This window comes from Tenrec ecaudatus, chromosome 3 (genome assembly GCF_050624435.1).
Source record: "Tenrec ecaudatus isolate mTenEca1 chromosome 3, mTenEca1.hap1, whole genome shotgun sequence".
In the NCBI taxonomy this organism is placed as follows: Eukaryota; Metazoa; Chordata; class Mammalia; order Afrosoricida; family Tenrecidae; genus Tenrec; species Tenrec ecaudatus.
Window position 1 is genome coordinate 218357952 of NC_134532.1, and position 14679 is coordinate 218372630.

Genomic DNA, 14679 nt, shown 5'->3' on the forward strand with positions numbered 1-14679 from the left:
ACTCCAGGCCCTTGGGGGAGGTAGGGCAGAGGGTAGCCCCTATTTGGGGTGAGGGCGCCCTTGAAGTTGGTTCCTTTGGGTACCTCGAAAGTGCTCAGGAAGGTCTCTGGGACCTCGGCTCTGGCTCTGGCAGCCTGTGTTGTAGTGGTCCTCCCCTCAGCCAGGGGCCCCACGGGGCTTCTTGCGGCTCACTGGGGCCTGGGGCAGCTTCTCTGATGGCGTCTGTGTCTGGGACCTGGGGTGAGTGCTGGCTGGGTGGCAGAGGCTGGTGCCAGCTGACGGGCGTTATGCAGAGGGGGGTGCCAGGCAGGGCATCTTGGGGCCTGGGGTCCAGGAGCATGAAACCTAGCAAGGACCACTATTGGATATGTTTTTCTTTGTTTTAAACAGCAATAATTAGCCATTTTAAAGATGTTGAGTGGTGTGTGTGTGTGTGTGTGTGTTATTGGAGGAACCCTGGGGGAGCTGAGTAAGGGACCGTGGGAGAACCAGGCAGAGAAGGCAGGCTGCCTCAGGTCCTTTGCCCACTACTCCTACCCATGCCACCCCAGAGCCTGTAGGGGTTCCTCCTCCGTGCCCCTCTGGTCTTGTCCTGGCTGTCTGGGGTCCAGCGTAGGGCCGTGAACATGGCCCATGTTCCCTTGCTGGTCTGTGGGAGCTCACTAGCTGCACATAGCCTGGGGGTCACGGGTGGCCGTGCTGCAGGGAGTGGACCCTGGGGCTGGGAGTGTGGGGAGGCAGGGCTGCCGGGGCCATGTGATTGCATCACCACATTCCTGGAGCTGCTGCAGTCTGTTGTGGAGATGTAGTCGGCAGGCAAGCCCACCGAGGGGAGGGTGAGAGCATGAGCTGTGGTGACTGTCCTGAGACCTCAGGATGTGCCAAAAAGCCCCTGGGGGGCATGTGGGGGTGAAGGAGCCAAGTTTTGAGACGGCGTGGGGCTACCGCCTGCTGGTCTCGGGGGGAGCCCTGGTCCTTGGTGCTGTGTGACCCCTGCCTGCATGGCCCCAAACTGCTGTTTGTCAATAAAACCAGTTGACGGATCCCCGTCCAAGTGCTTCTTGAGGACCTCTGATCCCTCCCTAGTCCTCCCAGCCAGGCTGGACCCGTTTCCCTCTGCACTGTGGGCCGAGCTGCCCTGAGAGGGAGGACATCCCCCTCAGAGGGGCTCCTGGCTGAGCTTGAGGACAGTTGGTGGTAGAAGAATCAGCCTGAGGTCCTCTGACACCCTCCGCCCACAGCACCCCTGGACCCTCACTCTCCACAGGGCTGCGATGTGCTCAGCCCGCCTTGCCTCAGGGGTCGGTCCCTCCCTGAGTGTCCTGGCCCTCCTGCCCAGCCTGAGGAGGACTTTTTTTCACTCAGCCCAGAAGCCTCGAGGGCTAGTGGTGCCTCCCGGACTGTGGTCAGCGGCTCTTTGAAGACAACCCTTCTCGGAGCCTGGTGTCCAAAGAGGACACATGAGGGCAGACCTGGTAGTGGAGACTGCCCACCCAGGTCCTCACGGTTGGTTCTGAGCGCCAGGGGAGAGGTTTGCTGGGTGGCAGGCGAGAGGCCTCTGGGCAAGGCCGGCTAGAACAACTCGAGGAGAGCTGGAATGGAGATGCTTTTCAGTGACTGAGCGGTGAAACCTGCAGCTCCCCAGGAAGCTCTCAGACTGTACACCCCCTGGCCACCCCTGCCATCAGCCCTCCCTGGCAGACCCCACTAACTGCCTCTGTCTGCCTGGTGAACCTACCCAGGTGCCCCATCCTGTCTCCTAACCTACCCTCAGGGCTGCCCCTGCCTGGTGTCTTCTCAGGGGCACACAGACATATCTACACTCACTGCTTCAGTGCACACACATGCTCACATGTACTAACATGCGGAGACATACCAACACTCACAGGGTGCACATGCACACAAACATGCTCCCATGGGCAAACATGCACACAGATACCCCCACACTCACAGTATACACACAATCACATGCTTACAAGTGCAAACACATGCACAGACATGTCCACAGTGCATGTATGCACACACACAACAATGTGCTCATGTGGACACATACACCCACACTTTCAGTGTACACGCAATCACGTACTCATATGTACTAACTATGAAGAATCAGGCTTACACTTTTTCACAGTGCACATACAATCATGTGTTCACATGTACTAGCATGCACATACAAATAGGTGCTCATGTGTACAAACATGCACACACAGACCAGCCCACACTTGCTCACACAGTGAATACCCGCGCACAAACAGGTGCTCACTTGTAGGATCACAGGCAATACATTCCCATGTTACTCCCATTGTGTGTACCCACATGTATACAAAGACATGTTCATGTGCACACCCATGCTGACATGAACATTCTTAAATGTGTACATGCGTGAACACGTGCACACTTGCAATGCACCCCCTGGGCACATAGCAACACACGCCCTCACCACACACACATGCATGTGCACAGGATCCAGAGGGGCCAACTGCAGTCCCAGTCCATTTCTCACTCCTGGGAGCAGCCAGCCCAGCTGTCCAGCCCCCAACCCCACTCCAGCAACCAGCGCCAGCCCGGCGTGCGGGAGGCTGGGCCCTGGCACTGGTCATCAGGAAGCCACTGGGACAAGACGGAGAGCCCGAGGAACCTCTTTACTCTGTGGCCAGGCCGCCCTGGGGCGGGCGAGGGCCTCCCCGGGTGCCAGCTGCAGAGCTGCACGCAGCAGTCTGTGACCTTGGACAGGCTGCTCTGCTGGTTCCAGGAGCTCGCCTCTCCCCTCCTGCTGCCGTAGCCTGGGTCTCCTGGTGACAGGGTGGCAGAGAATGCGGAGAGAGGCCCCTGGCAGCGCTGTTGCTTGGAGACTCCTGCAGGGGGGTCAGGCAGCCCCACGAGCGGCCAGTGCTCAGGCTCACCTTCAGGGGCACCTGTGGGCACAGCCAGAGTTGAGCCCAAGTCCGGGACCCACCTGCATGTGGGGTCAGGACCCATGCCTCTGGGCGGTGCCTGCAAAGACCCACACCAGAGACAAGCCCTGGAGCTGCTCCACGGGTGGGCACCTGTCTACACACACATCACAGGCATGGATGAGTGCTCCATGCACGCACAGACACACATGTGTGCACGCAGACATGTAGGCTCCTGCAAGGGGCTCTAGAACATTCTGACAGAAACTCCTGAATTGTCCTTTCCATTTCCCTCAATCTTTTTGAAGCCCCATGTCTGTTGGAGGGACCCGTCACCACCCCAGCCCCCATCCCACCTGCCTTGTCACAAGCGGATCCCACCTGCCTTGTCACAAGCGGATCCCTCCTGCCCACGTCTGCCAGTAAGCAGGCCTGTAGGCCATGCCAGGAAAGGTGCCCTTGGTGGGCCAGGCACGTGGGTGATCCCCCCATTGCTGGGCGGACCCAGAGATAGGTGAGGAGAGTGCGGACACTGGCCACTCCTTGCGACTTCCACTCCCTGGAGGGGACCCTGGATGGGGTGGGAGGTATTGGGGAGGGGAAGGGAGGCTGGAGGGGTGTTGCTGGTGGGGGTGGGGCAGGCAGCAGTCCTGGGGGGGCACCTCTCACCTGCAGCTGCAGCCCCAGGGCAGGGACTTGATGCAGGGCCTCCATGGTAGCTCTCAGGAGAGCTGCGTGGAAGGAGGCCAAAGTCAGGGCGGACGCACCACAGTACTTGTGGCCCGCTCACTCCGGGACCCCTGCTCTGCTCTTGCCTTCCCCTTTGACCCCTTCCACCCCAGTGTCCACTGTCTGGTCCAGCCAGGGGCTGTCAGCTCTGTCAGGCCTCCCTACCCCCGCCTGCCGCTGGAAGGGGCCGGGTGAGCATGCACAGGCCTTCACCCCAGCTGTGAGGGGCACTTGGGGGTCCTGGGAAGGGGACTGTGTGGCGGGTAAGGTAGATGGCACTGCAGGCCAGAGAGGGTGACAGAAGCCCCCAGGCTGCCCATTCCCATCCAGGGAGGGAGTGAGGTTGGGGCAGTTCAGCCAGGTCATCTGCTGTGAGCCCGTGGCCAGGGTGGAGGGGCAGGGAGTCTGGTCCACAGGAGCAGAGGTTTTGGCCCGGGGGTGGGGCCCCTGCTGTTCCAGCCCTTCCCTTTCCGGGGCAGACAGCTGGTGAACACTGGAGGCTCTGGGGGCCCTGTCTCCAGAAGGGAGGGATGGCATCCCGTCTGTGCTCCATGTGTGCTGCCCCTCACACTTCTCAGGGGCTCGGTGGCCACTGAGGCTCAGAGGGGCAGCCGTGACTTGTCCCAGCCTGTACAACCGCTTGTGCCCACCCGGCGCCCCTCAGTCCTCGCTACCCACTCACCCCAGCCCCACACAGTGGGGGACGGGCAGTGGGCTCTGGCCTCACCTGCAAACTCGGGGACCTGCAGGTCTTCCACCTCAAACAGGAGCTCGTCGTGGATTTGGGCAACTAACCTGGAAGACAGCCAGGAGGGGAGGGGAGGGCCCCCGAGAGCCAAGTCACGGTGGGCCGCAGTGGGGCCTGGGGCATCACGGCCCGGACCTGTGCGTGGGAGGCAGGAGGACCCAGCCTGCTCAGTGGGAGATGGAGGAGGGCAAGGGAAGGTCAGGGTGGGAGAGAGGTGGCAAAGGTGTCGTGGGCTGTGGTCAGGGACTGAGGGGTAAGGGAGGCTCCCCTTGGACTATTGTGGGAGGAGTTCCTGCTGAGCACTAGGAAGTCCCTGCGTTTGGGAAAATCAGGCACCCACACTCAAGGCCAGGAGGCGATGGTAGAGACAGGTGCTTTAAAAAGTTCACTTTTGTAAGTCAGACAAGTAATGGCTTATGTAGGATACTGGGAAAGCACATGACCATTCAACTATGGGCAAGGTGGGGGGATCCCTAACTCTGGGCAACCCCCCTCTTTTCCAGGGGACATGTCGGAAGGCCCTGCCAGCTCTGTGCTGACTTCTTTGAGTGTGCATACACCCCACCCCCCTGCATCACCCTGCTGACAGCCTTGGGCAGAGCCCCCCTCTGCCTCCCTCAAGGGGGTATGTGCCCGGCTGAGCTCCATGAGGGACACCTGCCCCTGTTCTGGGTTGGCCCTGGAGGTGGTGGAGGAGGTTGGGGTGGGCTCCCCGCTTTCTCTGGCTGGGCCGAGGTGGCTGGTGGCAATAAGGACAGGGCTGCTGGATCCTGGGCTCCAGGCCTGGCTGCCCTGCATCACCCCTCAGCCACCTCTTCCTGGTGTCCAGGGGTCTGGCAGAGGATGCACGTGCTCTGTGACTTGGATGCGGGGTGATGCCCTCCACATGGGGAGGTTCTCCCGGTGTGGCACTGGGGTGGGTAACGCTCTATGGTGAGGGTGGAGCCGGGTGGTTCAGAGGTGCTGATGCTGCTGGGCTTCAGCTGTGGCTCCCAGGCCCATGTAGCCTGCCACGGGGGTGAAGGTGGTCCACGCTGTACACTGGGGTGGAGGGCACCTGGCATAGTTGTTAGGAACCCAGATCAGAGGTTGGTGTGGGCCCCATGTCTCCTGAGGTGTTTCCTGACTGTTGACGGTGGGGACACACTCCATCCTTTGGTTATGCCTGTTGCCTGTCCTACAGCAGCAATGTGGGAAGGGGATAGCACCCACTGCGTCAGGTCCAGAGACCCCAGGACGCCCTTCAGCATCAGTGCTCAGACTCCCTCAGCACCCCCTCTGTATCAGTACTCAGACTCCCTCAGCACCCTCCCTCAGCACTCCTCAGTATGAGTACTCAGACTCCCTCAGCACCCCCCCACTATGAGTACTCAGACTCCCTCAGCACCCCTCAGTATGAGTACTCAGACTCCCTCAGCACCCCTCAGTATCAGTGCTCAGACTCCCTCAGCACCCCTCAGTATGAGTACTCAGACTCCCTCAGCACCCCCTCTGTATCAGTACTCAGACTCCCTCAGCACCTCTCAGTATGAGTACTCAGACCCCCTCAGCACCCCTCAGTATGAGTACTCAGACTCTCTCAACAGTCCCTCCATACTTTTCCCCCACCCCCGCGCTCTAGGCAGGCAATGCCCACCCTGGGCTTGATGGCTGGCACTTGGTTGCTGTTCTCCCCATCAGGCCCTTTCTTGTTGATGGGGACAGCGGGGCGGAGGACAGGGTCCAGGCCCTGGGCAGGTCCTGCCTTCTTCCTCCTCCCGGAGGCTGGCACCTCGGGGCCATCGGTGCCCCTCTTTTCTTGCACCTGTAAGGCCCACAGCGGCCAGAGCAGAGTGGCAGCTCCCTCATGGCTTCTCTGAGGGAAAGACCAAGGGCTCATGGGAACCTCTGTCCTGTTATTTCTCCTCAGGGGATGGTGACACATCAGCCCTCCGTCGGGGTGTTGGTAGCTGTGTGCGGCCTGGCCACTGCCCTCCCACCTGCCTCAGAGGCCTCCTGCTCTTAGACTCCTGGCTTCTGGAGGGTCTTTGGCTCTCAAGGTGCTGAGTTTTCCGATGGACAGAATCCTCGGCTTAGACACTTGTAACTTCCTCCCGATTTAGAAGGAGCCGTTTTCACACCTCGTGAAACTACGTTGTGAATTCCGAGCTGCTGTTTTGTGGCAGCGATCTAAGAATAGTGAAAACTGTTAGTCACCCACAGCTCACAGCCCCGGCGGGGGCAGAGTCACCTCGGACGCAGAAGTGGGCCACAGGACACGAGAGGGATGGGTGATGGCCCCATCTGGGATGGCAAGGGGCCACTCCTGTCCCGGTGCCAGAGGAAGCCCACGTGTCCTCTGGATAGCCTGGCTGAGGTGGCACCGGGCCTTGCTCTTGTGGGGGAACATTCTAGAAGCACCTCCCTTTATCTGTTGTCTGTGACTGCCTGGTGCCCCCAGCCCGGTCCTGGGGCTCCCTAGGAAGCGTCACATCCAGCACTGAAGGACGATGTCCCATGCAGGCCTGCTCTGAGGTCCGGTCGTGGCCGCCATGAGGCGTCGTTCAAGCCCAGCTTTCAGGACTGGCCACAGCAGCCTCAGGTCTCCCCGAGCCGGCCCTGGCCCTGGTGAGTGCCATTGGCGTTCCCTTGTGTGTCACCAGGGCCCCACATGGCTACCTGATGACCCTGCCTGCAGAGTGACTCCCTTACCCCCTTCTCCCCACAGAAGCCACAAGCATCAAAGAATGGGAGGTGCCTGCCTCCACAAACAGCTGCCTAGGCCACCCTCGTTAACCTCTGGCCAGGTCACTGACTGCCTGCCCAGATGGGACCACCGTGAAGCCTGGGGAAGCCCCCTTTACCCCCCACGGTCGCTATGTGACTTTCTGTCCAAGGGTCAGTGAGCACCACCCCTTGGGGCCAGATGTGTGCCCCACCCAGGGGGGCTTCCTCCAGGATGTCCATGTGTCCAGCAAGATCAGGAGGGCCTCTGTCTGGGGGTGGGCTGCGCGGGCCTTCTCACATCAGCGTGGGGCCCCAGTGCAGAGTGGCTGGAAGGGACGGACCTCTGCATCCAGTTTGCCTTACACTAGTGACTTCTGACGCCCCTCTATGCCCGCAAGGGTGTGTGGGGGTAAGCAGGGCCTTGCCCACTGAGGTGGGGGCACGCTGGGTTCCCCCGCCCTAATCAAGAGGAGCTGCTCCCGTAGTACCCTTCATAGGAATTCTGGCTGAGTGGAGGGCTGGAGGGTCCCGAGCATCCGCAGAGGGTTCAAGGAGGCTCCTGGGAGACAGGTGGCAGCTCCTTGTGAGGCCCCAAGGTCCTGAGGGCTCCCGAGGCAGGAGGAGTCCACCAGTCGTGCGCATGTGTATGTGTGTGTGCGTGCTCGTGTGTGTGTGATAGTCTGGGCCGTATGACTGAAGGAGGCAGACAGTGAGCTGAGAGCACTGTCCCCAGAGGGGTTGGTATGGCGCTCCAGCCCACAGCCATGGTGGGAACTCATCAGTCTGGGAACAACTGACCGTACCAAAAGCACACGCGAGATTTGGAGGTAGGAGCAGGGGCAGGGGAGTTCGCTGCTGTGGGCCTAAGGAACGTGGTGGGGGAGAAGTGGGCATAGCATTGCAGCACTAGTTGAAGGGACACAATGATGGGATTGACTGGTCCAAGCCCATGAAGCGACCTGCACGCCAGGGCATGCCTGCCTTAGGCAAGCCACACGCTGGGCCCTGCTTCCCCAGCCCGAGAGATGGAAGCAAAGGGAGCGCAGGTCAGGCTGATGGGGGTACTCTTATTGGGACCCTCTGATGACTGTTGGGCATTGAAAATAGAGATTCTACAGGGTAACAGCTGGCAGTGTCCCCAAGGGAGCCACACAGAGTCCCCTCCCACAGTGAGGAGAGAACCCTGTCCCAGAATACGATGAATCCCCTCCACTCCCTGGACCAGTCATGTGAGCAGCTAGGTCAGGGCTGTGGGCAGGCTGCTGGCGCGGTAGACTGACCTGGCCGTAAGGGTGGGCGAAGAGGCCACTGCGGCGAAGATGTGGACCATGGCCATCTTGCAGAGGTCGGCAGCTGACCCTGTGGGACATAGAGGTCTTGCTCCCACCCAGCCTCACAGTTGCCCTGCCCAGAGGAGGCCGCTGGACTCCATGTTGCAGGCAGAGCCGTACAGGGTCGTGCACCATGTGACCAGGGACAGCCCACATGCATCATATCTGTGCCCCGTCCCTTCCGGCTGAGCTCAGGGAGGCTGCCTGCATCCCATCCTCATTGGACGCGTGACTGGGAAGACACGCACCCACGTGTTCTTGGGTCCCTGCGGCAGAGGGATTGAGGTCCCTGTTTAACTTGGTTGCACCTGTGGGGACTTCACAGCCCTCGTGGCTGCTCTCAGGTCCCTGCCACAGGCATCTCCCAAGGTGCCGTCTGCTCTCTCTGCTGCTGCTGGGACGCCAAGCTAGAAAGCATCTTTTGACGGGCTGACCTAATCAGGACAGGCCCTCCCAGAATCAAGTAGCCTTGGCCTCATGTGTGAGGTGCCATCGAGTCAGCTCCGACCCACAGCGAGCCCATGCATGAGAATGAAACACCGCCCAGGCCCGCACCGTCCTCACGATGGTGTTTATGTTTGAGCCCATCCGGGAGCCACTGTGTCCGTCCACTGACAAACTGGCAGACAAGTGGTGGCCTAGTCTCAGGGTGACCCTATAGGGCAGGGTAGAACTGTCCCTGTGGATTCCTGAGACTGTAAGTCTTTATGGGAGTAGAAAGCTTCATCTTTCTCCCGTGGAGCAGTTGGTGGTTTTGAACTGCTGACCTTGTGGTTTGCAGGTCAACGTGTAAGCCACTTTATACCACCAGAGCTCCTAGGAGCCAGAATCAACTTGATGGCAGTGAGTTTAGCTCTTGGTTTGGTGGTGTAGTGGGCTATGAGTCGTGCTACCTGCAAGGTCACCAGTTTGAAACCACCAGCCACTCCAATGGCAAAAGACGATGCTTTCTACACCGCTAGACTTACAGTCTTAGAAACCCACAGGGGCAGCTCTAGCCTGTCTTACTGGGTCCCCTGTGAATTGGAATTAACTCGATGTCTGTGAGTTTTTGGGGGCTCTGTGGGTTAGGCCTTGGGCTGCTAACGAGAAGGTTGGCAGTTCAAACCCACCTGCTGCTCTGTGGGAGAACGATGAGCCTGCCTGCTCCTTTAAACATCGACAGTCTTGGAAACCCTATCTAGGCCCAGAGTAGGTGGCCTGGCAAATTGGCTGCATCCATGGGCTCACATAGAAAATCCGTGTGACTGACAGAGGACTGGCGGCATTTCCTGCTCTTGTCCTAGTAGCAACGTGACTTGGGCTGGACCCGTCCAGACTCAGCACTGCAGGTGCTGAAAGCCAGGTAAGACAGTGGGTGCAGGGCAGCCATCAGCCGCATCTCCAGGCCTGTCCCTGGGGCCCACGGTACCTTGGACCACGAAGTTCACAGCCTGCCGTTCTGCCTGTGCCCGGAGTTCCTGGTTCTGGGCCTGGATCCTGGGCAGGGGTCTCCTTCGGCCCATGATGGATGCCACATACCCTTTGATTACATGAAGGAAAAGCAGGATGAGTGACAGCAGTGGACAGGGGGACATCCCCCTCGGTGGTCCTGGCTCACCCGGGGGATGCCTGCAGAGCTCGTGGGGACTGCTCGGGGGGGCTGACCCTGAGTGTGCTGTCTGTGGCTCTCCCAGGAAGTGGGCACTGAGACTGGAAGGCCTTTGTTTGCCTGGTGGCGGGGCTTCCCTAGTCCCCTCTGACATCTGGCTGAGCTGACAGCTGTGTAAGACAGTGGTGGCCTGGTTTACATGATTACCTTCCCGTCAGCCCAACACGGTTCTCTCGATTTCGATTCTTGTTGACGCCATGTGGCTGAGCACAACTGCCCATTGGGCCTTCTGGGCTGGCAGCTTACAGGGGGCAGGTAGACAGGGGTTGTTTCCACAATACCAAGTGGGTTCTTAATGCCTATTTTGAGGAAAACAACCAAACCCCCAAACCTCAAATAAATGCAAACCCCCTGCCATTGAGTCGATTCTCACACAGGACTGCCCCTTTGATGGGAGTAGCCAGCCTCGTCTTTCTCCGGTGGGATCCCAACCACTGACCCCGTAGTTAGCCACCCCACATCTAAGCTCCTCGGCCCCCAGGTGTTCCTCAGGTCCATAGTTGAACTCAAGCCATTTATGCCCCGCTCTGGACCTCTGAACACCACAGACATTGCTAGAAGTCCTGTGTGGAACTTGGAGAACAGATGGTGCACCGTGTGGCTGCTGTGCAGGCAGGGAAAGGCATCCACACATTCCCACTGGAGGAGGGGGTGGTGCGTGGCTTGAGCTGGATCCCACATCCCTACACATGCAGGCTCATCCCAGCTTTGTGAGGCCTCTTTCAAAAAATGAACACAGATGAACAGATTCTAGAATGACTGCTGTTCTCGTTGGGTGCCATGGCGTCGGCTCTGACCCCTGGTGACCCTGCACATGACAGAACACAGCACTGCACAGTCCTGCCCGAGCCCGTGGATGCAGCCACAGTGTCCGTCCATCTCCTTGAGGGCCTTCCTCTGTTTTCATTTTTGCCACCCCTCCACTTTACCAAGCCTGATGGCCTTCTCCAAGTACTGGGCTCTCTCGACAATATGCCTGAAGTATGTGAGACTAAGTCTTGCCATCTTGTCATGATCCGCATAGTCAGAGGCCTTGACAGAGTCAATAAACCACAAGTGCACATCTTTCTGCTGGTCTCTGATTTCAGCCAAGATCCATCTGACATCAGCAAGGACATCCTTGTCCACGCCCTCTTCTAAATCTGGCAGCTTCCTGACAATGGATTGCTACAACCATTGTTGAATGATCTTCAGCAAGTGTGCTATCAAGGAAGTGACCCCATAACGCGTGCATTCTCCTGCTGGACACGGTGATTGGGGCTGGATGCTGAAGCTTATCAGTGTTATGTTAGTGAGAGCTGGATTTGTTTTCTTCAAGATGAGTTGGGAAGCCAAGTGACTTGCAAATCAGCCTGATTCTTGAGGTCTCTTTTTAGAGTAGTCTCTACTCTCGGGCTGTTGCTAGCTGTCAGAGTTGGTTCCAAATCCCAGAGACCCCGAGAGTAGCAGGGCAAAACCCTGCCCAGTCCGGGGCTCTTCTCACAATTATGAGGGCTCCTTGTTGCTGTCGTGCCAACCCACCTTGTCAAGGTCTGCCTTCTCTTGTGGGTCCTCTAGGTGTCAAGTAGGGTGTCCTTTCCCAGGCACCGAGAGGAGGTCCACATCTGCTGCATGAGACGTCTTCACAGTATTAAAGAGCAAAAGTATTACTTTGAGGACTCAGGTGCGCCTGATTCAAATGATGGCATTTTCAATGAATAAGGACAGTGAATAAGGAAGACTTCGGAAGAAGGGATGCAGTTGAAGCATGGTGCTGGTGAAGAACACTGAAAGTACCACGGACTGCCGGGAGCACACACAAGTCTTCCTTGAAGAAAGTACAGCCCAACTGCTTCTTCGCAGCTGGGATGATGAGCCCTCATTTCATTCTCTTTGGACTTTGGGAAATCTAGGGCTAGTTTAGCCTTGCTAATCAGCCATGATCCTTCTGGGGCTGAGGTGGGATATTCAGGGATAAAGTACCCCCTACCCCTGCACAAGTCTGGGAATGATCCACCTGATTGCTCTACACTGTTGATTTCCAGTGCCTGAAAACCACTTTCTATTTTTGCCCCATTTCCTAGTTGTTCATGGTAGGAGGGAGAGTCTAGTACTTCACGGTAGCCAAAGTGGAAGTCTCCTGGCGCCCTGTATTTCAAGCTCCTCTTCTCTGTACTGCAGACTTCCGGTGAAGGCTACCATAGTTCTCAACCCTGTCACAAGACCACCTGTGCCTCCAAGTCTGCTGCTGGGGAAGTGAGCCCAGTGGGTGGGATCTTATCCCTTCCCCATCGCCCTGCCTCTCTGGTCCCCGTTTGCTCTTGGCTCCCTGTCCACCTGCTATGTCATTTCTCACATCCCTGCTCAGGCCTGCCTGCCTTGTGGCCAGTGAGGCCAGCGCTGACACCTTTTGCCAGTGACCTTGGCCATCCCACTTGGTTCTTTCATAGTGAGGTTCGCCACTCCTCTTCTGAACTGGCTGGCTTTATTGTGGGTTATCTGCCTTCTCCATGGGGCTGTCAGCTCCACAGAGCAGTAGCTTGGGTCACGGCTATCAAGTATAGTGCCCTGACACACGGGGGGCACCCAGCAAATGCGGTGGGATAATTTAATGATTGTCTGAGTATTTCTTTGCAGTATCTTTTCAGAAGGGCATGCCGACATCAAGTTTGGCTCCGCAATGCTCAGAGTCCCTTAGGGAACACGAACTACATGCCATGGGGGTGCAGCTGAGTGGCTGAGGGCAGTGCCAAGTCTGGAGCCCCACTGCCTGAGCGCGGTCCAGGCACTGTGCCACCTAGTGGATGCTCAACCCATCAATGACTTAGTTTCTCGATCTGTAAAGTGGGGTCAGTGACAGAGCCCTGAGTAAGCATTACAGTGAGGACCAGCGGAGCCATTTTATGGAAAGCACTTGGCATGAGCCTGGCACCCAGTTAGTGGCCCCGGAGGGTGGCCCTTGTTAGAACTTGTCCATGGACAGTGCACGGGAAGCTCCTCGCTGGGTGCTCTCACCTACGCAGCCATGATCACGGTGTAACCTTTCGAATTGACATTTTTATTCCTGCCCAGTGTGGAGCTCCTGGGTCTAGAACCAGGGCAGGATTTGTGGGCTGCCATGGGGGTGTTGGGGAGCAGGTAGAGCTGTGGGCTATGCAGGCTCGGCCTTTCCCAGCCCAGGAGTCAGAGGTGAACAGACTTGGGATGGGCGACACTCACTTGCTGTCCTGTGAGCAGGTGGGGATGGACCATTGACACCTGGGCTCAGAGACTGCTCTCTTGTGCTGGGTCTCAGGTAGACAGAGGGAGATACTGCTCAAGGTCCCATCAGTGGTCACCAGGGAGCAGCGAGGGAGGGGCTGCCCTGGGACCAAGGGGCTTGTCCATGGCTTCCCTGGAGAGTCCCATAGAGACTCCCTTAGAGGGAGCACGCTGGGGCTTCTGGAATGCTGGCCCTACCCAGCAAGCGGTGTCGCTGACATGGACAGGGCAGGTCTGAATGAGCACCCACCCTGCAGGCCAGCAGTCCCTAGGAGCTGGTGCCCAGGTATCTGCCCCTCTTCCCCACCAATACCCCTCCTCGTCTCTAGTGCTGTGCTGTTCTCCAGGATTTTGCCCCTTTCTCTATGCTGCAGGAGAGGGAGTAGACACACATGGTCAGTTCGCCCTTCTGGATCACAGTCCGACCTCTCCTTATGCTCCATTGGCCCTGTGGGACCCTGGTTTTCCTAGTGCCGTGATCAGCCCACCTTGCTGGACCAAAGTCTCCTGCTCTTTGTGGTCAACCTGCCCTGCTGGCCAGAGACTTTCTGCTCCCGGGGTCAGTCTGCCCTGATGGACCCACCCCCACCCCTACTACAGCTGTGACTCAGGGCCTGAAAGCATGCGGCCCCTCCCTGATGCCCAGGATGGCCATCCCTGTAGCACACCTTCACTGAGCCCTCCCAGGTGAGCATGTGACTCCTAGGAGCCAAGCTGAAATAATTCCAGGAAGATGAAGGAAACACTCGACTAGAACAAGATGCTTCTTGAGAAGTCCTCCCTGCCGCCACACTCAGGATGCTGGGCCCTCCCACCAGGATGGCCAGGTTTCTTGGGAAACAGCATGCCAGCTAGGACAGGAAGTTGGGTTCTGTATGGTCAGATGTGTCTAGTGAGTTCTGCCCGCTGCATCAGCAGCCAGGCCAGGTATCTTGGGCAAAGGCCTCAGGGGCCCTGGGCTGCTGTCCTGGCACCAGGGCTCTGATCCTAAGGTGCTCTCATGGTCACGTGTGACCAGGTGGGTGGTGCCAGAGCTACCTCCTGGTCTCTGGGTGCTGCGGGCTCCGTGCGAACAAGCAAGCACCCCCACCTGCCAGCAGCGGGAAACACCCCTACAGCTTCACAGGACCCTCTTCTGAGCACAGAGGGCGGCTGGGCTCCAGGCAGGACTTGTCTGTGTGTATGGATCCTGTATGCTCCCCCGGAGGGCTGGAGAGCAGTGGGCTACATGCTCTGGCTGTGCAGGCCACCCTGGAGGTATATTGCCCATCCCTGCCATTTCTACTTCTTGTCCTTTAAAAATATATATGTATATGTTTTAAAACTAACAAGTACCTCCAGCAAACATACGTATGTGAGCACCAGGTGTCTGTTGTTAAC

General features: G+C 58.2%; 1 protein-coding gene across 1 annotated transcript in view; it reads right to left on the reverse strand.

Moving 5' to 3' along the window:
* Positions 1 to 2499: 2499 nt before the first annotated feature.
* The window catches only part of POLN (DNA polymerase nu), a 170886-nt gene continuing 158706 nt past the window's right edge, over positions 2500 to 14679 (reverse strand). Inside the window, exons 21-26 of the mRNA XM_075543610.1 lie at positions 9820 to 9930; positions 8358 to 8436; positions 4351 to 4418; positions 3564 to 3625; positions 2846 to 2915; positions 2500 to 2792 (exon numbers count right to left, since the gene is read on the reverse strand). Coding sequence (XP_075399725.1) covers positions 2500 to 2792; positions 2846 to 2915; positions 3564 to 3625; positions 4351 to 4418; positions 8358 to 8436; positions 9820 to 9930 — 683 coding nt within the window. The remainder of the gene's footprint in view (positions 2793 to 2845; positions 2916 to 3563; positions 3626 to 4350; positions 4419 to 8357; positions 8437 to 9819; positions 9931 to 14679) is intronic.